The sequence below is a fragment of the Podarcis raffonei genome, chromosome 17 (assembly GCF_027172205.1).
Source record: "Podarcis raffonei isolate rPodRaf1 chromosome 17, rPodRaf1.pri, whole genome shotgun sequence".
Taxonomy (NCBI): Eukaryota; Metazoa; Chordata; class Lepidosauria; order Squamata; family Lacertidae; genus Podarcis; species Podarcis raffonei.
Window position 1 is genome coordinate 37,347,049 of NC_070618.1, and position 23,256 is coordinate 37,370,304.

General features: G+C 41.9%; 1 protein-coding gene across 13 annotated transcripts in view; it reads left to right on the top strand.

The window, feature by feature from the left end:
* HUWE1 (HECT, UBA and WWE domain containing E3 ubiquitin protein ligase 1) overlaps positions 1 to 23,256 on the top strand; it is a 101,639-nt gene that overhangs the window by 12,189 nt on the left and 66,194 nt on the right. For 9 of the 13 annotated variants that reach the window (XM_053371395.1, XM_053371401.1, XM_053371403.1 and 6 more), the window contains exons 3-17: positions 7,132 to 7,205; positions 8,580 to 8,678; positions 10,685 to 10,891; positions 11,422 to 11,574; positions 13,433 to 13,495; positions 15,001 to 15,078; positions 16,049 to 16,096; positions 16,185 to 16,253; positions 16,907 to 17,006; positions 18,939 to 19,081; positions 19,313 to 19,463; positions 19,545 to 19,672; positions 21,633 to 21,773; positions 21,954 to 22,065; positions 23,085 to 23,237. In XM_053371395.1, coding sequence (XP_053227370.1) covers positions 7,161 to 7,205; positions 8,580 to 8,678; positions 10,685 to 10,891; positions 11,422 to 11,574; positions 13,433 to 13,495; positions 15,001 to 15,078; positions 16,049 to 16,096; positions 16,185 to 16,253; positions 16,907 to 17,006; positions 18,939 to 19,081; positions 19,313 to 19,463; positions 19,545 to 19,672; positions 21,633 to 21,773; positions 21,954 to 22,065; positions 23,085 to 23,237 — 1,690 coding nt within the window. In that variant the 5' untranslated portion in view covers positions 7,132 to 7,160. The remainder of the gene's footprint in view (positions 1 to 7,131; positions 7,206 to 8,579; positions 8,679 to 10,684; positions 10,892 to 11,421; positions 11,575 to 13,432; positions 13,496 to 15,000; positions 15,079 to 16,048; positions 16,097 to 16,184; positions 16,254 to 16,906; positions 17,007 to 18,938; positions 19,082 to 19,312; positions 19,464 to 19,544; positions 19,673 to 21,632; positions 21,774 to 21,953; positions 22,066 to 23,084; positions 23,238 to 23,256) is intronic. The other 4 variants (XM_053371399.1, XM_053371406.1, XM_053371394.1 and 1 more) reach the window with 3 other exon arrangements.

The following is a 23,256-nucleotide window of genomic DNA, read 5'->3' on the forward strand; positions in this document are numbered from 1 at the left end:
CTGAATACACATGCCATGGTTAAGAAAATAATAACATGGGATTGTATTCTTGTTAATCCTACTTAGAGTAGACTTATTGAAATCAAAAAGTGTGTCCAACTAAAGCAGTATGGTGTAATGATTAGAGATTCAGACTCAGAGTAGGATTGAAATTGCCACTTGGCCATGAAACTCACTGGTTGACCTTTGGCAAGAAACTGCGCCTCAGTCTATGGGAGGACAGGCAGGGTGTAGTAGCAGTGAAATAGCAGGTAGAACATAATGACAAAATCCTGTTGTTAGAAGTAAGCCCTGCCCCCTGTTATGCTCTATATGGTTTCCTTCCTTTGTAAGAAGAGCACTTGCCTTTTGTTTTGGAGTTTTCAGTGGCTCACTAATTAATGCAAGATTCAGGTAGGTAACCATGTTGGTCTGACTCAAGTCGAAATAAAATATCTGAAGAAGTGTGCATGCACATGAAATCTTATACACAGAATAAACTTAGTTGGTCTCCAAGGTGCTACTGGACAATTTTTTAAATTTTAATTAATGCAAGTAACTGTAACGGGACATACCTTTTCTCCATGCCTTCTTGATGTTTTAACTGTATAAACCTATCTATGTTTGAACATCAATTCTGTTTGGAATAGGGAATATTGTTGAGGTGCACATCTGTTGAAAGTGCTATATGTTTGAGAGTACATATTATAAACTGATCCTCACAACAGTTTTAGGTATCTAGATATAGACTCTTAGGCTGCTGTGTTCTGGACAATATCAGAACACAGCTGAAAGATTATTTTTTGTTGGGACCAGTAAAGGGGTCACATGATGCAGCATTTTTTCATTTACCATTTCTTGGTCCATTTGAAACTGGTGATGTTGAAACTGGTGATGACTGGCTAGAGGACCATCGATTGTGGTTCCATTATTTTATATTTATGACCCACCTTTTTTCTTGACAGGGATTCAAGGCTGTTTACAGATAAAATAAAAGCAGCTTAAAATATGGGGGGGGGGGAAACGACTCATTAAAAAAGAAGTGAAGCATTAATATAAATAAATAATATTAGAATATTGCAATATTATTATTTTTTTAAGTACAGTATTTCTCTCCCTAAGGAAGCTTGCCTGATGTGTATACTGTATTTTTGTCACCAGGCTTTTAATCTTTAATCTGTGATGAGACTTTGTAGCCAGTTCTGCTTTGTGAATGTAAGTTGCCTTGAGAATTTGTATTGAAGGGTGGTATGCATATTTAATAAATATTGATTCCACAGTAAGTATGAAATCACTTCCATAATGGAGAGAGGCTGGCCAGTGAGGATTTACATAATAAGTTAATGTCACCAAACCTAAAATCTTCCAGGATTTAACTATTCTTTTAGAGAGATGTTACCAGAATATGTGCGTTAAAGAAATAAATCTGCTTAGCGTTTTATGCATACTATAAGTCTTCTCCACCAGAAGCTTAGCTGGCAACTTTTAATGAATATGCAATTATTCACCCTTATATATCTCTTCACTTCCTATTCCTTTTATCAGTTTTCCTTCCCCTCATCCCTCTGGACGACACTCTTTCTTAAGACTGGGGTAGCTCAGTTGGGAGAGCAGGAGACTCTTAATCTCAGGGTCATGGGTTTGAGCCCTGCGTTGGGTGAAATATTCCTGCATTGCAGGGGATTGAACTAGAAGACCCTCATGATTGCTTCCAACTCTACAATTCTATGATTCTATAATTCTGCTCTCCTTGGCCTGCCGCCACCCTTATAGATTAGCCCTGTGCTACTAGTCTGTCATGATGAAGCAAAACCAGAGAGATATAGAATTGGAAATTGTCAGGGAACTGCCATCAGCTCAGAGGCGAGAGGTGGAAGGGCAGTTGTGTTATAGGGAACCTCCTAAGATCTTGTGAAGCAGTTCCTCCTCTGGCAAGGAGGAAAGCCCTGCCTCCAGTGGGGAGGAGGTGCAGGGACCAGGAGATGCTAGGGAGCGCCTCAACACCGAGCCTGAGCAAAGCGGAGGGGAGGGAAGTACCCCTTTGCCAGCGCCCACTCTGCGCAGTAGGTTTCAGCTCAGAGAGGGGAGGAGAAGGATGGGGGTCATGCGACTGTTATGCTGGGGGAGGCACAAGGACCGGCCACTCCCAGATTCTGCTAGCGACTGAACCAGACACGAACTTGCAACGCTCTTCACTGTAAATAGTTTGCACTAAGAATAAAGCTTGGAAAAGACAGGAGTCTTGCCTGTTTGCTCTTGAGCAACCACACCACCACCTGACAGAAATCTTTACTCCTCCAATAGCATTAGATTTCATTTTCATGTGACTGAATATCTTTCCCCTCATCTTAAAGCAAGGCTATTGCTTGCCCTCCTTGAAGAACATCAGGTACATGCACACAATCAAGATCTGTGACCTGCTTAATGCAGCTAACTCATGTACTTATTTCAGCCAAATAAATGGAGATTTGCAGAATCACTCAGTGTTGTAATGGGCAGGAGTTCTATTTCAGGTAGTAGATTTAAAATAGTAACTAATTTGATCTTGGGAGTGTTAAGTCTTTCAGCGTTTTTAATTGAGGGTGGGGAAGGGGAATCTTTCAAGTAGTGCTTGAAAATGGTCTATTTTCTAATCACCACTTGGTTTTTGTGAGCTTTCTTTCTTTCTTTCTTTCTCTCTTTCTTTCTTTCACATTCATTGTTGCAGGGAGTAGCTGCCATCCTCCTAATCAGATGGCTTCAGAGCCAAGTGTCAATCTTAACTATGTTGCATTCTGGGATTTGCAGTTCACTCTGCCTACAGCAGATGGGAATGTACTAGTGTCTGTCTAAAGGCAGACATTTATCCAGAGAAAGCTGTGCTTAAATTTTGACCCAGATGTATTAAGATAAAAAGAGAAAACTGGAATGAAGCACTACTAGGTTAGCAGATGGAACAAGTTGTGATTTATGGACAAACACAGTCACTATTAAATGCTGTGGTAACTAATTTTATAGCTGATCTTTCCACAAGTTTGACTTGGCATGTGAATAAAAATGCTCATCATCCATCTGGCCCACAGAATTAAGCAGTTGACTCTGTGGAGGGCCAATACATTGAGGAGATTTGCTGAGTTTGTGGCAAGCCAAGCCCTAGGGGTTGTAGGGGCTTCGGCCCCGACAATAAAATACTGTCTAGTGTGTAGTATCTGTAGTTCTACAAAGGAGAGTTAATGCTGTGGCAGCAGGGACACTAAGATCACAGTCCTTTGCACACTTAATAGATAGGAAGGCTCATTGAACACAATGAATTTTCCTTCCAAGTAAGCATGCATAGTAACAGTGCAGTCCTTTGCATGCAAGTCACACTGTTCAATAGGAATTACTCTCCAGTAAGTGTGCAGAGTATTACAGCTTACATTCCTTTTTAGCCAAAGAGAATAATAATAATAATAATAAATTTTATTTATATCCCGCCCTCCCCAGCCGAAGCCGGGCTCAGGGCGGCTAACAACACTAAAATAGTGCAACATTATAAAAACATTATAAAAATTAATTAATCAAAATTGATGGCAACCATAAACTAAAGTTTTGTAAAGATTGCCAAAGGAGGGAGTCAGGCTGCGCCCTGACCAAAGGCCTAGTGGAACAGCTCTGTCTTGCAGGCCCTGCGGAAAGATGTCAAGTCCTGCAGGGCCCTTGTCTCTTGTGACAGAGCGTTCCACCAGGTTGGAGCCGCAGCCGAAAAAGCCCTGGCTCTAGTTGAGGCCAGCCTAACCTCTCTTTGGCCTGGGACCTTCAAGATGTAGTAAGGACTGATGACTCCTCCTTGTTAAAGAACTGCAGTATATAATTTTACCACTTGATGGTGCCATAATGCTGACAGTTGTGCAAAGCATGGAAGGAACTGGGAATATGTAAATGCTTCTTTAGGGCTACATATGGTGTGATAACAAGGACTAGTGTAAACTTGTACTCAAGCACCACTACCCTTCTCACATCAAGACAGGCAGCCTACTTGCCTGTTTTTCTTCTTGCATTTCAAGCACCTGTCTCTTCTCATTCTGCTTGTTGCTAATATGAAACAAGTGTAGAGTTTTTCTGCCTGTAACTTTACTATTTCTGGAAATGGGGACAGGCTGCTGTTTTCCAGGTGAAAGGAGGCTCCTGTCAGAGCAACAAATAGGAAAGCTAGAAAGATAGCAGGAAGTGATGGAAAAGATGGGAACTTATCTTTCCAAGGATTGAACAGATGGTTGGATCAAAAGATGGCTAAGAGAACAGGGCATTGGGCAAGATAATGAATAGGGAAAAGTGTTGAGCCCCCTGTGTAGCTATGGCCACACATTGAGACCTTCCTATGAATCCCCCTATGGTCTGGCCTTTCCCCCTTCTGCAGTGGCAGGTCAGCTGGCATCCTACATCAGCTGGGGCAATAACTGAATTAGGACTGGTATAGTCAAGGAAGTATGACAGTCTTTTTTGACATTTTCATGTTGCGTGTAATTTTGCCAACTTGTTTGAGAGGTAGACTAATATGTGACTGCTGTCAGCTAAATGAAGATCCAGAAATCAGCCTACAATACTAAAAGACACACGCACAACAACAAAATAGGGCTTCAAATATAAGGATATAGTACCTTGAGAAGGGGAACACATCAACCATGAAGTTATTGCTTCAGAACTAGCAGATGTGAAGCTAAGTAAAAGCTGAAAAGTTGGTCTGTTAGACACCAATATAGTCATGTGTGGGGGGGGAATCCACACACTTGGGTGTCTAGGTTTCTGTAGTTTTGATGTAGATCATAAATTTTTCTATTGTTATAGCATTTTTTATAAATATGCTAGGTATCTAACAAGTATCGCAGTGACAGGTTTCTGTCACCAGGACCTTCCAGTTTAAAAGCAAAAGCTTTTGACTGTAAGACAACCCAACCAGAAGTAAAATGTGGCTAAGCCAGAAAGGACAGTGTTGCATAGCCACTCCCAACACCAATTTGCTACCCATAATGTGGAGAGACTGGGGTGTTTGAGAGTCACAGCTCTAGGTAACCTGACAGCGCTCAGTGTTTTAGTGGGGTCTGGCTGTTTCACAGAGAAGATTTCTATGTATGAGTTCTTTGGTGCCAGAGAAATTCCTCCCAGGCCAGGGGGAGTGTAGAGCTAAAAATCGTCTTCTGAATAATTGTCTTACAGTACTAGAGAAAGTAAAGGAGAGGCATCTAATAAGCTGTGCTAGTGGAGAGTGCAGCACCCCCCTGTATTCTTTGGCCAGGCTAGAAGGAACATGCTACACACCTTTTAAGCCCAGGGGTCAGCAAACTTTTTCAGCAGGGGGCCGGTCCACTTCCCTCAGACCTTGTGGCGGGCCGGACTATATTTTGGGAGGGGAATGAACAAATTCCTATGCCCCACAAATAACCCAGAGATGCATTTTAAATAAAAGGACACATTCTACTCATGTAAAAATACACTGATTCCCGGACCGTCCGTGGGCCGGATTGAGAAGGCAATTGGGCTGGATCCAGCCCCTGGGCCTTAGTTTGCCTACCCATGTTTTAAGCTGTACTTATTAGTTTTTGGTCTTGCTGCATCACTTCCTGGCACGTTCAGCTGAGGCCGAAGCCTGTGGTAGTGAGTTCCTTAGTATTTTCACCTGTTCATTCACCATTGTTTTTAGACCATGGAACACACTCTTATAAGCTTTGGGATTTTAGTTGTGTTTCTTAACTGCTGACTTGGTTTCATGGGATAAGAGAGGAGCATACTGCCAGAAAACCATTTTTTGTGGTAACTGAACTGATTCTCCACCAGAAGGTCTTTAAAAAGAATTATTAAAGTTTTTAATGAAATACAAAAGAACATGCAACACCTGTTCTTTATGTTCATATTTTAAGTCTTTTGCTTACATTCAGTGTAAGATAATATGGTCTCCAGAGCTAGGGGGAGAGGGTGGATGATAAACTTGCACGCTATTTTTTCATTTTTCCAGCTTGGTATAAGTGTGAGGTTTTTATGTCAGCATCATTTGGGTAGGTTTTCTTTCTATATATTTGTCAGCAAGGTCTTTCTTAATTTGATCTGGCTTGTCAGTGAAATGAGAATGTATTCATATTTTTGTGGCATGGGTACTCTATATACTATTAAGTACAGTTAGATATGTTTTTCAGCATTTCTTTCTCTTTTTGGCAGTTTAAGACATTAATGCTGACACCTAAAAGTAAATTCCAGTGGAATCAAATTGAGCAGGCTCTGATCAGTCCCTACTTGAACTTGTGCATGACCCTTGGGGTCCCCTCCAGTTCTACAATGCTATGGTTCTTTGTTCAGCCCTGTGCCTTACTGTCCTTCTCTATTGGAATAGATTTTCCTCTGCAACAACATTTCAGTTTCTTGGTAGCTTTACTGCCCCCCCCCCCAGTTTGTGCCTCTTATTGCTGTCCCACAACCGGTATGCAATATTTAGGGTAACTGGGGACAGTATCTTGGTCTAAGGATTAAATATTTTAAGAGAATAGAAGCCTTTTCCTTTTGGGGTGGGTGGAAAATAAATGTCAGTAGTCCGCAGCTCTTGTCCTAACTTCCAAAATGTGGCTACAAACCTGTTTGTATGATTCCAGCATGAATCTGTAGTAGTAGCAAATGTGAGAGATGTACAACAAAGAGGTGCCTACAATGAAATCAGAATAAAGCAGGAAGTATTTTGGTAGCCTTGTGTGCTAATGAAGTGTTCATGTGAGCAGTGGAAGCTTAGTACAGTGGTACCTCGGGTTACATGTGCTTCAGGTTACAGACTCCGCTAACCCAGAAATAGTACCTCGGGTTAAGAACTTTGCTTCAGGATGAGAATAGAAATCGTGCTCTGCTGGCGCGGCAGCAGCGGGAGGCCCCATTAGCTAAAGTGGTGCTTCAGGTTAAGAACAGTTTCAGGTTAAGAACGGACCTCAGGAACGAATTAAGTACTTAACCCAAGGTACCACTGTATAGAGGTCTTTGGTATACATGCAACCTCAGAAATTGCTTTTGATTCCTTATGTTTATCTAAGACTGCCCCCATTTCTATGTAGTTTGAGCTTTTTAGGCCACCTTTGTTCTTTTGCACTGTCACTTGTTTGTTAACTGATTAAAATGTGTCCTGTTGACAGTCAACTCTGTCATTTTGTTTTTACCAAGCAGGACCAGGAAGCGGAAAACTAATAAAAATGAAAGTGGACCGAACTAAGCTGAAGAAAACACCTACAGAGGCTGTAAGTATCACCTCTTGTTACCTTGAGCTCATCATAGGAAAAGTGTGAGAATATTGGGATCAATATGCATTGGGATCAAGGAGATTACAGATTTGACTGTATCTACAGCAGTGCATTTCTGACATTTCAGTTTTGAATGTCTTTTGGGTTGTGTGATAGTTTATTGCTGGGATAGTCAATCCGTTGTAGGCTGCATTCCCTCAAGGGTAATCTTTTGGGAGGGGGTGCATGCTTTTAGTGGGTAGAGCCATACACAATGATAAAAAAACCCCTCTGTGTTCCATTAACTAAACTGAAATAAAGACTGCCTTGCCTGGTTCAATTTTTACATGGCCACCTCACATGAGAATTCCTAATCCTATGCAAATCTACTCATAAGTAAGCATCACTACCTTTGGTGAGGTTACACTCAGATAAGGATTCAAGAGTTTTTTCATACAACAGATCAATATAGCTACTGTTCTGGAAAGCAAAGACAGTAAAAGTAGTTCCTTTCTGCCTTTGTGTGATATGGACACACACATACTCCAGAAAACTACCACTTTGTTTTCAGACAGTTGGGGAGAAACTTGTTTTCTGTAAGCCATACAAAAAGTTGTTTTAAACAATCAATTTGTTTTTATCAAATCAAACACCACCCAATGGTTCTGAAACTACATAGAGGAAAAGAGGGAAGGGGAGTTTAAAGCCCGGAAAAATTAGGAAGTAAACAAGATTCTGGGATTTCAAGAGTGAGGTAGCTTCAGGAAGCATGAGTGTGTGTGCATAAAATGAGACTGGGTGCTGCAAGTTCCCCATCTGTGTTTTACTGAGTGCATGTTCCTTAGCAGCAAACGTGGAGATAAATGGGAGAAACTGGAGATCACTGTGTGCTAGAAATAAACGGACTTTCTTCCACTTGGCAGGTTATGATTGCCAGTATCTCAGAAGCTATAGAAATTGGTTTCTAATATAGATCATTACTCCTACAAAAATGGATTCCAAAAGAAATGGAATGAAGGCTGCTTTCTTTGATCAGTATCTTGTAGTAGATTGCAACTCAGCGTACGCCTTAATTGAGTTTAGTAACTCATTTATTGCAGGCAGTGAAGTGCTTTTTCTGATATTACATATCTGACTGTTTAAGCGTCACACAATGGGAAAAGGTAGAAATTTGGGGGCATTTTGTTTTCTATAATTATAAACACAGAAACACCCAAGTTGTTGTTGGTAGGATCACATGTCTGTTTGTGCACATTGGGCTGAGGAGAGAAGTGAATGATTTTTAAAATTTAAAGCAACACAACTCATTGCTTACCAGCATTTTCTTTTATGAAGAAGCATCCATCGATGTGTAGCAATTAGTGTTCCTTATGCAGTTTCTTCACCTTTCAGCCTGCAGATTGCAGAGCCTTGATTGACAAACTCAAGGTTTGCAATGATGAGCAGCTGCTGCTGGAACTTCAACAGATCAAAACATGGAACATCGGCAAGGTATGTGGTAGCAGCAGATCATGTAGTAAAAAAGCTTGAGAAAATGCAATGCCTTTTGTCTTTTAATTTATATTTATTTTTAGGCTTTATAATACAGCATTTTTTCCAACTTAGTGTGCTCTAGCACTACAATTCCCATCATCTGACCATTGACCATGCTGCCTAGGGCTGATGGGAGTCCAACAAGTTTGGGGAAAGCTCTTGTGGAAGGTTGAGGATGGCATGTGCTTCAGACAACCATGACTGGTCCCAGAGGATTAAAACTTTATGATGCACTTCTGGTTCTGCAAACCAATTTATAGCTTTATCCGTTGTTGTTGTTGTTACCACTACTACTATTATTATTATTTACAATATTACATTCAGTTACACATTTCATCATTCTTTACAATACATTCCAAATTGTGGTATATGTATATATGTGTAGATGTATATTTTCCTTATTTCTACCATTGTGTCTTCCCTCCACCAGAGCTCGACTTCTTTTTTTTTCCTTTACTTTTATATTGTGTTATAAATACTATTTACTTATTCCCCGTTAACCAACTTTCCATATTTTACCCTTAAGTTTGTGGACTTCAGTCAATGCATATCAATAACTTTGTTATGGAACAATGTTTTATCATATATTGTTCTACACATTCCCATTCTTTCCTCAGTTTCTGATTTGATTGGATAGCTGCTGTCATTTTGGCCAACTCTATAAACTCACAGAGCTTGTTTTGCCACTCCGCTATTGAGGGAACAATGTCCCCTTTCCAATTTTTAGCTATTAGTATTCTGGTGGCAGCTATAGCATATCAAAACACTTCTTTTCTTATCTCCAGGGATGTCTGTTGAGACTATACCTAATAGGAACTCTTCTGGCTTTTTCTCAAATGATGTTTTAAACATATTTTTTAGTTCTTCGTGGATGCTACTCCAGAATTTTTTTATTTTCCTGCATCTCCACCATAGATGGTACATCATTCCTTCTACCTTATTACATCTTCAACACTTATTTGATTTTAATCTGTGTATCTTGGCCAGTCTGATGGGGGTCATATACCACCCGTACATCATCTTTATCAGATTTTCTCTTAATTGTGTAGCAAGCAGTAAATCTAATGTTTTGCTTCCACAATTTTTCCCATTGCTACATCTGGATATTATAATCGAAATCTTGGGCCCACCTCTTTTATTTCTTTATCTTTTAACTCCCACTCTAACATTAAATTATAGGTTTTAGATAATAATTTCTTTTTGTTTTGTAATAGTTCTTTTTGTAGTTTAGATTCTTCTTTTCCAAAGCCGATTTTTTTGTCTGAATTAAATGTGTTGTGTAATTGATGGTATTTCCTCCAACCAGTACAATGTTGTTTAATTTCCTCAAAAGTTTTCAGTTTCAGTTGGCCATGTTCTTCTTTTAGTAGTTGGTTGTATGTAGCCCAGTTTTTCTCCATATTTTTCTTTTTTACTGAGATTGCCTCCAGAGATGACACCCACCACGGTGTTTTGGGTTCTAGTAAATTTTGATATTTCTCTAATTCTTTTTTGTATGGCATTTTGTTGTAAGTAATATCCTCTTATGAAGGCCTTACTTGCGTCCCATATCACTCATATCTGTTTCCTGAGCCATATTTATTTCGAAGAATTCCTTTAGCAGATCTTGAGCTTTGTTCATCATTTAAGATCTTTTCATTCATCCTCCATCTTATATTTATTTTCCTGTTTCCCCTTAATTCTAACATAATTGAGCTGTAAAAGTTATAGCTTTATCCTAGTCAGGCTTACTTGTTGTGCCAGTCAGACTTCCAAATAAGCACGCATGGGGGTTGGATCTAATGTTTTACTCTCCAGTGACTTAGTCAGCTCTTGAGTCCGCTGTATTTAGCTGATTAATATGGGGATAGCTTGGTTTCCTCCCCCATCCCCCGGGAGGTATAGCAGACCCTTTCCCAAGAAGTCCAGTTATCTCTCCTTGTCACTATCATTCTTTCCTGAATGTGCTTTCCCCCCTCTTTAAGTGCGAACTTTACCACTGGGTGGACCTGCTAGACAGATTCGATGGGATCCTAGCAGATGCTGGGCAGACAGTGGAGAACATGGCATGGATGCTGGTTTGCGACAGGCCGGAGAGGGAACAGCTGAAATCCTTACTGCTGTCAGTGTTGAACTTCACTGCCCTGCTAATAGAATACAGTTTTTCTCGCCACCTGTACAGCTCTATCGAGGTAAAGAACTCTAAAGTAGCAGGGTTGGGATTTAGAAGGGCTGAAGGGCCTCTCATCTGAAACATGTTTTAGAAGCAGATGATGGCTTTAATAGTGTGAAGCCGCTTTTCTGTTGGCACAAGAAAGACAGCCACACTATATTGTTGATTGTGGGAGGCAGATGGACTCAAATATTTAATACTTAAATACTTAGCGATTTTATACAATGCTTTAAAGCATTCAAGAGGTTTACATAGCATACATTTAATTTTTAAATTTTAAAGCCAGTAGGCAGGCTAGTATTATGCTCCCCATGTTGTAGGTTGAGGATTGTAGCTGCCCTAAGGCTGCATATGGAGTCCATAGCAAAAGCAAGGTTTGAATTATGGACTTCTGGTTGATAACTTAGTCTGTTAGCCACAACACTACAGTGACTAAGTATGGCAAGTAAGACCAGAGTATTTATTTGCTATAACAGGAAAATATTAATCTCTGGAAATTAAGATTGTGGTAGTTTCAGGAATGTTTCAAATACTTTGCTCTTTTTTTAGCACTTGACAACATTGTTGGCATCCTCGGATATGCAAGTGGTGCTTGCAGTGCTCAACCTCCTGTATGTGTTTAGCAAACGCTCCAATTACATCACGCGCCTGGGCTCTGACAAGAGGATGCCTCTTCTGTCCCGGCTACAGCATTTGGCAGAGGTAAGGAGCTGTAAAGAGACCTGCAAGAAAGTTGAAGTTCATTGGCTTAATGGCTTCTTTAGATAATGCACCTTTAGAAGCCATATTGATGGATCAAAAATGTAATGTCTCCAGTAAAGAATTATTCTAATCCGTTTCTCTCACGTGGGACACACTTGGAGCATTGACAGTCATAGTATAAATGGATTTGCTCAAAGCAATAGAAAATGGAAGATCTCTGACACATTTTCTACCGCTGCTTCCTAAATTTAAGGCTTTAGGCATCACATCTTAAATCTGGTTTGTCCTTTGGGCTGTTTGCATCAGCCCATCTTACTCAGTGTTATATTATGTACTGAGGTTATTTATTTGTAATATTCCTGTTGTCAAAGTATTAAGACTTAAAAGCCTGAATTGTCTAATTTTATTTGCTTTGGGGTCTTCTTCATATAGCCAGTTTTTTATTTGTTGTGGGAGCAACTCCTTTTGAAGGGTTGTGTATTGTTAAACAGACTTTTGAGCCTCATGATGAAGCTACAAATCCTGAAGATCATTGTGCTACAGTTTAGCCTGCTCTTGTGGCTTTCTGTCACATTGCAGGTGTGGTGTAATCTGAGACAGAGAGCAGGCGTCAGATTCCTTGAGCACTGCCTTTTTATCTGCTGTGTGATAAAAGCAGCATGCAGCCAGGGTATATAAAGGAAGTTCAGTCTGTGACTAGCTTCAGATGTGGTATATTTTTGGCCGACCAGACTTCTAAGCATGCTTAGACTTCTACAGCAGTCCTGTAACTGATTGTGTGATGGACTGCTTCACGTGATGTGTTTCCCCACCAATCCTTCTGCACAGTACAATGTAAAAATGTATGAAGGCAGATGAAGAAAAATTGAGAGGGTTAAAAAAGCGGGCCGGCAGGACAGACACACAGCTAAAACAAAGCACTTTGAGGGAATTGTGTACTTTCAGGGGGAAAACAGGAGTGGCTTTGTAAAACTTTGCTTTGGAAACAATGTTTAAATACTATATCTGTTCTCTGCTCTATTTTATGTTCTTGATTTATTTTCTGTATTTTATTGGTGGTATTTCTGTTTTGTTTATAATTGGAAACTATAATAAAGTAAAATATAAGCCACTGCATAGGTGGCTCCACTCATCTTTCTCTGGATCCAACCTACTAAATTTTAATCTGTTTGTGGCTTGATTACACATCCAGATTACAAAACAAAGGTGACCCAATTCCTTCTCTCATTTTCAAAGCAGTTGAAATTTACTCTCTGGTGTCACTTGTAATTGCAGTTATCACAGGAAGCAATGATGTACATACATGACACTGCAATGTGCAGCTGGTTGTTTTCTTAAAAGGTCCAGTTTAGGTGTGCCTGTGGCAAAGACCGAGTACTATCATCGCAGGTACAAACTATGATTCAGTGAGTCATTTCAAGCAGCTCTGAAGGCAGCTGAGCACTGGCACTCTTTATCATAGCCTGTGACAGTTACTTAGCTCTCAAACGTCTGTTTTACCAGTCAACATGGTTGTATTGGGTCATGTTGGATAGTATATTGGCAGTTTCTCACTGGTATGTTGGCTTTCATCTTGGGTCGCCTTCATTACCACAAAGCAGATCTTGTCAATTGCTTTTGGAAACAATCATGAGGACTGTTTACATTAAGTAGGATTTTGGAGTCATAGGGAGAAGGGGAGCACTTAGTGAGATTTTAAATGCAGCTGTGATAGAACATGCATGCCAGAACTTCACATAGCCAATTTTCTATTGATCAAGTCCAACTGAAGTGTACAGTTGAGTTTTCCTTCTGGATTGTTTTTTGTAGGGTTTTGGGGTTCATTCAACCTTTATGTTCTCCTCCTTCTGTCCTGCAGAGTTGGGGTGGCAAGGAGAATGGCTTTGGTCTGGCAGAATGTTGTAGAGATTTGCACATGCTGGTAAGTATTCCATTTTGAATTTTATCTTTTCTGCTACTTTGCGGTTGGTAGCTTGACTCATGGTGTGTAGAACTAATTCCCAGTTGCTTTTCTGATTTACGTGAATACATTGATAGTCCTTTCCCAAGTGTGTCTTTTATAGTGCCTCTCACTGTTTGTATCTAATAGCAAATTGGCAAATAGTTGGTACTCTGCTCTTGCAGGAAGAAAATTTGGTCTTCCTAATGGGCAAGAGTCCATTAAAACACAGCAGGATTCTGCGATATATTTGATATAAAAGCCACTTTGCATTGTCTGGCATAGGCTTTGGAAAAGTTTGACTTCAAACAATGTTTTAGGGTTAGGGATTCTGACACCAAGATTTGGACACTGAAACTCTCCTTTTTTGCTGGTATATATAATCTTCCTTCTTGAGGGTAAGCAGTGTGTGATTTGAAAGAATACTGGGTATTTGGGGACGGGAGTTCTTGGGTGCCCTTTCCTTGCTCACTGCATAATTCTTTCCCCCGTCCATGGTGGTCCCCTGAACCGGGAGAGATGCCAGCTTGTGGTGGTTCTGATAGTTACCAGCCTCATCAGAACCGCCCTGTTGCTTTAAAACTTTCCAGTGCCTGCTTTGCTGATTTTTGCTATGTTTTGAAATGGCTACACTCTGGAGTGAAGCAGCATCATTGTGGGCAGGATCATACATAGAGTATTTTCAAGATGTATTGTTTTTGAGAATGATCAGAGTAACAGTCCTTTACAACATACACGTTCTGGGTGTTGATCCTGGTGGAGATCACTTTTTGCCCCAGTTGGGTTAGCATGATCAACACAGATGGTACAGCTGCTATCATACCAAAACAGTGGCAGTTACTGTAAACTTCTGGAAATAGGAAGCAAATCATTTTTAAGGTGCTTCCTGGTTTGCCGCTACCGTCACTGCTGACAGCGATGTCAGGAAGTGCACCAATTGTAGGGCTCATATGAGTTGTGAGGCCCACAAGGTCTGATGGCATGTTCTGAAATACTGCCCTTGACCTGGGGCCAGCGAAATTCTCCCCCTCGGCTGCTTCAACTTTTACATTAAGCTTGCATGAGCTGAGTGATGCAAGGCTGAGTAGTCTTATATGCATTGCTACTCATACCCTGTGGGGCTGCTGGAGGCACAGGTCTAGGCCATTGTTCCATGTCTGTGCATCTTCTTGGATATTGCTGTTGTGTTCCTAGATATCAGCAGGGCTCCCTCTGCATCACCATGTCTTCATACCTAATCCTAACTTCTTACATCTTAACTCTCTTCCTCCTCCCACGTGCACAAAAAGATGTAAGGAGAGTTGGGGTGGTGGTTATACTCACACTTCTGCAAGTGGGTGCTCTTAGCACCAGGGTGCATTGTCCTTTGTTACGCTAACGCCCCTCCCTTAACCTCCCCCTAGTCCAGGGTGAGAGTGGTTTGATTTTTTTGGAGGGAGTGTTTGCCATCTGGTTTGTTCTGATTCCATACTGTGATCTGTACACAGAAATACCCTCCCAGTGCAACTACACTACACTTTGAATTCTATGCAGAGCCAGGGGCCGAGGTCAAAGTGGACAAAAGGGTGAGTCTCCTACAGACTTGTTCTTGTAGGGTTCTGAGGGAAGTGGGTGGGAGCAAGATTTGGCAAATAAGCCCACATTGGATTGGAAAAGGCTATAGCACGTTGCTCCCTATTCCGTTTCTAAGAGAAGTGGGGTTCTCTACTCCCAGTGAGTGAATACTAAGATGGAGGAAGTTACTTTAGGTATGAGAAGGTGCTGGCAGCCAGTCTTCCTATTCTCAGATGCTTTCAGTAGCTTGATCAACTCATTTTGGAGGTTGTCATGGTCCACTCAGTGTCCTACCTCTGCTGTAGCTGCTGTGCCCTGCAATCAAACATGCTGCTTTTAACTCTTGGAGGTGGTGGTGATGGTGGTAGGGATTCAGTGGTGTTGAAGGCCCACTTTGTTGCCCTCATATCTCAGGGAGAGTTTGTTTTCCTATGTCTTGAGAAACACTCTATGAAAGGTCTCTTGTCAGGTGCAAACAGTTCAAACTTTGTCCTCCCCAAATTCCACACTAGGCCCTGTGAGGACCCTTACATAGTAGCTCCAGTTCCCTGAGTATTTGGGTGTAAAGTAGATGGCACACCTTGACAGTGTTCCCAAATTAAATGGGAACACTTCAGTGCCAGGTACATACACCATTGACACTTTCAAGGTAACATCTCTGTCCACCTGTGAAGAGACTTCTCCATTTTGCTTCTCTAAATGCTTGTTTTTTCTAGGTGTGGATTTATGGGGCAGATGTGGATTTATGGGGCAGCAGCTCTTTCTCAAATAGGGGTTGCCAGCACAGTAATCCATATTGGGATATGATTAAAACACCCCACGAAAGCCAGGTCTGATTGTTGGCCAAAGGCACAACTCATTTTTGAGCTGTTGCTCTTGGTGGCTGCCCTTAAGCAGTTCTGTGGCACAGTTGTGACTTTGCCATGGCTTCCGAATGAGAGATCGGAAATGAACTCCAAAACCTTTTTGTTTCCTTTTCAGACTACCAGCAACACACTACATTATATTCACATAGAACAACTTGACAAGGTAAGCTAACTCCCCCTGCTTAATTGAATGATATTTTTAATTTTGCCTTTGTATTGGCTTCTAAGCCTCTCTTATTTACCCAATGCAGATTTCAGAAAGTCCCTCGGAAATTATGGAATCCCTCACCAAAATGTACAGCATCCCAAAGGATAAACAGGTACATTGACAGGAAAGACCAATGTGGTGCTCTGGGTGCATTACAGAATGAGGCTTCTGGTTTAGTTTCAAGGAAAACAAATTTGCTGTGCTTCGGAGATTTTCAGTAGCTAAACCGAGTTAATGAATCTCCTTGGTACTTGAAATGGATTTTTTTCTGGGCTTGGTAGGGCGCTTAATGAGTTGAGAGCTCATTTGGTGTGGTTTCCAGATTGTGTCCTCAAAATGGGGAGAGTGTGATGAGACAGAGAAATGGAAACCCATTGAGAGTGACATGGTTACACAAGGTAGCAGCAGATACTGCCCCGGATTGCATCAGGTTGAGTGCATTAGGGCCACCTTTATACAGATGGCTAAATGAGATAATAGAATAAATTGTATCATCTGGGAATTGCATTTTGAATGTGCGCTCTCTAGACAAAACGAGGGCATTGGGGAGACTGGTTCATGCCCTGCCCTTGTTCTAGTTTTCTGCTTGCAATATTTACTTACGTACATATATGACTGAAGTAATAAAATTCGTTGCATCTCATTTTGTTGCATATGTAGATCCTGCCAGGTGACTGGTGTCAGTTATAACCCTGTGAGGGATTCATTGTCATGGTGGGTGCTTGGGCCTTTATTGCAACACTGCTAACTCTTTTCTTCTTGTAGATGCTGTTGTTTACACACATTCGCCTGGCCCATGGCTTTTCCAATCATAAAAAGCGGTTGCAAGCTGTTCAGGCCAGACTGCATGCCATTTCTATATTAGGTGAGCATGATGGCAGATGGATTCTTATCTGTGGCACTGCCAAAGTAAAGGGGAAGAATATGAGTTTATACAAGTGGACATTGGGATAGCTTTAAAGTGATACTTTTTATTTTGTTGCACTTGATCGTGTTTTCATGTACTGCCATTAAATAAATAGGCGTTTGATCAACCAGTGGGGCAGGACAGGAGGCATCTTCTCCCTGCCACTCTGTCACGTGTCCATGCCCCCATCCTGGCACTGTTTCTGTTTTTGGCCCTCTCCTTCCATGGCCAGCTGCCGCCAGTGCATTCACTGGCTCCCCTCAGGCAGGCAGGGTTGGGGCAGGCTAGGCAGTGGCCCCAAGCAATTTCCAGGGTGAGAGTCTGTCTCTGTCTGTGTCTCTCCTCCTCATGTGCCCTCCCCGTTAAAGTGAGAGCTCTCCACTTTATGTAATTTCACTTGCATGTGCGGGGTCCTGGAACGTAACCCCTGCGTAAGGGCGGGGGAATGCCTGGACTATGCATTTCTGGGGACTCTTGAGTCACATACTTGACTTAGCTATTCAAGCTGCTTTTTAACTGATAGATGTAGTGGCTCACAACAAATGAAGTGAACAAGTCTGTGTATCAAGGAAATCCTACAGTGTAGCTACCATTGCTGAAAAAAGACTTGGCCCTGGACATGTCAGCCTGTCCTCTCTATGTATCAGTATTTAGACCCAGATGAGTTAGTGCTATCAAGTCTTGACTTATTTCCCAGAGACTAACCGGTAACCAGCTGATATCTTTTGGTACCAAGGAGATGATTCTAATAGTCCAGGCATAGGCAAACTTGGCCCTCCAGATGTTTTGGGACTACAACTCCCATCATCCCTAACCACTGGTCCTGCTAGCTTGGAATGATGGGAGCTGTAGTCCCAAAACATCTGGAGGGCCGAGTTTGCCTATGCCTGCAATAGTCAGTCCCAGCCACTAGCTTAGCTGCTGCACTAACTGAAGTTTATGAACAGCTTTCAAGGGTAGCCCCAAACTGAATATATTACAGTAATATAATATGGAAATTACCGTAGCGCAGATCTCTGCTGCTCCTACAGAGAAGGCGTAACTGGTTGTACCTGGTAAAAAGGTACTACTTGTCATAGTGCCACCTTTATATATAAAAGCAGCAGTATCTTAAGATACAACCTTAATCTGTGATCTCTCCCCATCCCCCAAATCTAGATAAGATCTATTCCCACTCCCACCACAATATTGTCAATGAGATAAGTTTAAGTTGGTTGTAAGCTTCTTTCCTACTTAACTACTACTGCAGATACCAATTCAGGAATTTCACTGCCCCATATGGATCTGCAAAAAGGGCAAGCATTAATTGTTGCCCATATATTGATGATACACCATTCAAATTCTGTGATGACATCTCCCAACAGTTTCATAAACATATTAAAAACATAGGAGAGAAGCCCAAGCCAAGATGGTTTTTAAGTAGTCTGAGAAAAATAAAGAACTTTACACTAAATTGCCATCTTTGAAAGCTGTAGTCTCTTCCCACCCACCACCCACCCCTAATTTTTTAACAGGCCAGGGAACAAATGTTATTGTGCTTATTTGTGATATTGCTTCATAGAGGCCTGGTTGACTTAAATGCTTGTTCCTTCATGGCCAGTTGGTGGGGTTGTGGTTCATAGCAATGAGAATTTCAGGTTGTGGACTAACAAATGCAAGGACCAGAGGGAAGCCAAACGAAGCCATATAGAAGCATGTTTGCTTTCTTCCTCTGATCTGGAGCACCTGGGCATAGCTTGTACAGTAGAAGCTTGTGCTTCTGGATCAGAAACCATAATTGTATTAACCAGTTATGTGTCACTTAAAATAATGGATAGGTTTGTCTCCTCCCCCCCAAAATGTCTGTCACCTGCTGCAAATTCTTAACAAAGCCTCTGTCTCTTTCCACAGTATATTCAAATGCCTTGCAGGAGTCCGCCAACAGCATTCTATACAATGGGTTGATAGAGGAGCTAGTGGATGTACTGCAGATAACAGATAAACAGTTAATGGTACGTCATCTATCGACCTGCTTCTCCTGCCCAGACTTGTTGGTAAGGAAAGCTAGCTCAATGCTACTCACCTTAGTTCCTTCCCAAGGTATTGGCATTGGGTTGGACTGTAAAGATTCTGGAGTTTTTTTTCTGCCATTTTCCCTGGAGCTTGTCACTAGCCTATTCAGCTGCCTTTGATACTGACTGAATATGTGGATATTTATAAATTATAATATAGCACACGATTCTCCTCGGAGCTAAATCCCTAATCTCCCCATTTCTCTTTGACAGGACATCAAAGCCGCCTCACTGAGGACGTTAACTTCCATTGTGCACTTGGAGAGGACTCCAAAACTCAGTAGTATTATTGATTGCACTGGAACTGCCTCCTACCATGGATTTTTGCCAGTCCTAGTCCGGAACTGTATACAGGCCATGATCGGCAAGTATTTCTAGATCTCACATGTACTTTGGTTGTATTCTGCTTGTTGTATTCTAATGGTGCTTCCTTCCCTCTTCCCAGATCCCTCCATGGAGCCATATCCACATCAGTTTGCCACAGCACTCTTCTCCTTCTTGTATCACCTGGCAAGCTATGATGCAGGAGGTGAAGCTCTAGTCTCCTGTGGCATGATGGAGGCCTTACTGAAGGTAATGTATGCTCAGAAGAATGAGTAAGGCAGCCAGTTCCAAAAAATTAGAGAACTGTTTGCTGGACTCCGGTCAGACAAAAATTGGACATGCAGTTCTTTTGACTGTTGTCCAGAAAACTGGAGCACTGTTGTGTGTACAGATACCCTTCTCTGTCCCTCGCCTCCACATCTTGCTGCTGCTGTTCCCGTTAGACTACAGATGTTTGCCAATTTGTTTCTATTGAATTAAAACTGGTAAATCTTGAATGCCAGCCATAGGGAAGGCCAGTTTCTGAGGCCGAGAAACTATCTTAAGAGTAGAAAAGATTGGCTCATAAGTACTGGCGCCTAAAGCATGCATGCATATGTGTATCTGGTTTGTCTCAACTGAAATGCCTGTTCTGTCAAGCCAAGCTCTGATTTAATAGCATTTGAGATTAGGCATAGTAGCTGCCCTTTGAGAAATCAAACTGCTTGGTGGCATTCCAGAGCATTTAACCATAGCCTAACTTTGCTGTTGTGACTTTAGTTGTTGTGTTGTGGTCCTCAGACCTCAAGAAGGGCCTTATAGAACTAGAAAAGGGCAGTCAAAATGATCAGTGGGCACTGGAGACACACACACACACACACACACACACACACACACACACACCCCTTTGAGGAAAAGTTACAGCCTTGGGGTCTTTGAGGGGGCAAGGGGGAACATTATTGATTGAAAGATATAAAATTAAGTATGGTGTAGAGCAGGGATGTCCAACAGGTCAATCCCAGAGTGATAGAGGTAGATCACGTGCTCATTTTCCTCTGTGTGTGGGGGGGGGGATTAGCATCCCTGCGCGTGCTGTCCTGACCTGGCGAGAGTCAGTTGTTGCTCAGATGCCTCCGCCGCCCTGCTACATGGGTGTTTTGGAAGCTCCAGCCAGCGGGCTGCAACAGGTTAACTCTGACAGGATCGCGGATCCCTGGCTGTGCCTGTCTACTTATGCAATCGGGCGGCTGTAGACTGTTCCTGGTGCTCAGCCTCTGGGGAGAGCGGTGTAGTGCTTAATATTTTTAAAGTGATTTATGGTGTGCCCCCCCAAAAGCAGCAGAAGTACTGCACCCCCCAAAAAGCTAAACAAATTTGGACTGGCCCCCTTAAAAAAGCTAAGCAAATTTGATCCCCCCCCCCCATGGGCAGATCACTGCCAGTTTTTTATTCTGAGAGTAGATTGCAGTCTCTTGGGAGTTGGACGCCCCTGGTGTAGAGAAAGTGGATAAGTCAGTAATCCAGGGTCACTGAAAGAATCCGAATAATGGGAGACTGAGGATAGGCAAAACAGGTACTTCTTACAGTGCATAGTTAAACTGTAGAATTCACCCTCAGAAGATACATTGATCGCAACCATGATCACAGCCCACTTGAATAATTTTAAAAGGGGATTGAACCCGTTCGTAGTTGAAAAGGCTGTTCATGGTTACTTAGGGTTACCGTATTTCAAGAAGTGAAAATCTGGACACAAAAGTTGGTGAGCTTCCCTCCCCCCAGCCCCCCCCCAAACACTTCTGATATGGGCTGCCATACACCTGGGTTTTCATGGACATTTTAACCAACTTTTGACAATTGCGCCTGGACTCCCTTTTCAACGGATGAATCCCGGCTTTGTCTGGGAAATTCCAGACGTATGGCACCCCTGTGGTTACTAGCAAAGATGGCCATATGTTGACCTCCAGTATGGAGGCAGCGTGCCTCTGAATACCAGTTAATAGGGAATTTGAGAGGGGAAGAGTTATATTATATTGTGCCTAGGTCCTGTTTGAATGCTGGACTAGATGAACCATTTATCTGATGCAACAAACTTCTTAGGTGTTTTCTTTTGAAATTCCGGATTCTCCCCAGTGTCAGTTGAAAATGGTGGGTTGTTGTACTCATGGGTTTATCATTTTTGTGGCTCCTGCATTCACACATTCTTACCTGCTTTTACATTTTTTCTTCCCAGGTGATCAAGTTCTTAGGAGATGAACAGGACCAGATCACTTTTGTGACCAGAGCAGTCCGTGTGGTGGACTTAATCACAAACCTAGACATGGCAGCTTTCCAGTCTCACAGCGGCCTCTCTATCTTCATCTATAGACTAGAGGTAGCTGTGCTTTATTCTTGTGTCAACTGCTATTCATTGCATACTCTTCATGTAGGCCTGACTTCACAGCCATTGTTCATTTTTATTGCAGAGTTCACAATCATTGATACCAGTGATTCAGCTAACTCTACTCAAGTTGTTTTAAAGCTCTTTTTACATATAGCTTCCTTTGTGTTTTAGCATGAGGCAGACCTGTGTCGGAGGGAATGTCCCTTTGTAATAAAGCCAAAGATCCAGAGACCTGCTGCTACCACTACACAGGAGGGTGAAGAGATGGAGACAGACATAGAAGGTATCTCATAAGAGCTATTGGTCACTTTTACAGAAATGTTTATAGCTTACTGAACCAATAAACGTAGAGAGGAAAATCGGTACAGAAACGGTATCTGTTGATAGTATTGGATTTTATTTTAATTGCAACTTGATGTATTTCTGTTAGCTTTTATTACGTTTTAAAGAGATTTAATAATCCTATGTTTTATAGAGCTATAGCTAAAATGTTACATGTTAGATACAGTTGGGATGCTTCTGCCTTTCAAGAACTGCCTTTCAAGAACTGAATTAAGTAGAATTGTGAGATGAAAGGTAAACTTCATGCATTCTCCATAGATGGCAGATTTGACATGCTTAGCCAGTCTTGCTGGGGTGTGTGGTTTGGCAGAGTTGGCTCAGCATTTTCTGAGTATTGGGGGAACCTCTGGGATTTTTACTTTAGAAAATGGGTGAGGTAGGGTGAGACAAGATAGAATTATACATGGTGTAGAGAATGAATAGGGAGAAGTAATATTAGTCTGTTGCTCTGGGGCAGGTTAGGTTGTTGAGTTTTGAAAAATGATAATAAAGAAGTCATGCCTACTGTCATCTTGTGTCGGCAAAGAGAAGATACAACTTCTAAATGAAAGATAGGGTATTCCAACAGCTATAGCTTTGCAGATGTAGGGTAGAACTTGTGAAGGGCCTCTGCTAATTTGTCTTACGCTGAGCGCTGCAATTTTCGCTCTATAAGAAGCACCAGACCATAAGACGCACCTAGCTTCTGGAGGAGGAAAACAAGAAAAAAAAATTTTTTTGAATCTCAGAAGCCAGAACAACAAGAGGGATTGCTTCGCAGCGAAAGCAGCGATCCCTCTTGCTGTTCTGGCTTCTGAGATAGCTGCGCAACCTGCATTCTCTCCATAAGACGCACACACATCCCCCCTTACTTTTTAGGAGGGAAAAAGTGAGTCTTATAGAGCAAAAAATCTCCCTCCCCCGCGCCCACGCACAATTGAGTCCAATTATTTCCTGTAAAATATCTTTCCATTTCTCTAGTTTCTGACGTAGCCATGGAGAGCAGCCCTGGGCCTTCCACCTCTGGGGAGCATCGACAAGAAGTTGTGGTTGAAACAAGGGCCCCAAGTGCCATCACTCCTAGCAGTAGCGGTAGCAGCAGCAGCACAAACATGGTAGTCTCACCCCGAAGTGGTATGTATTGACTTGGATA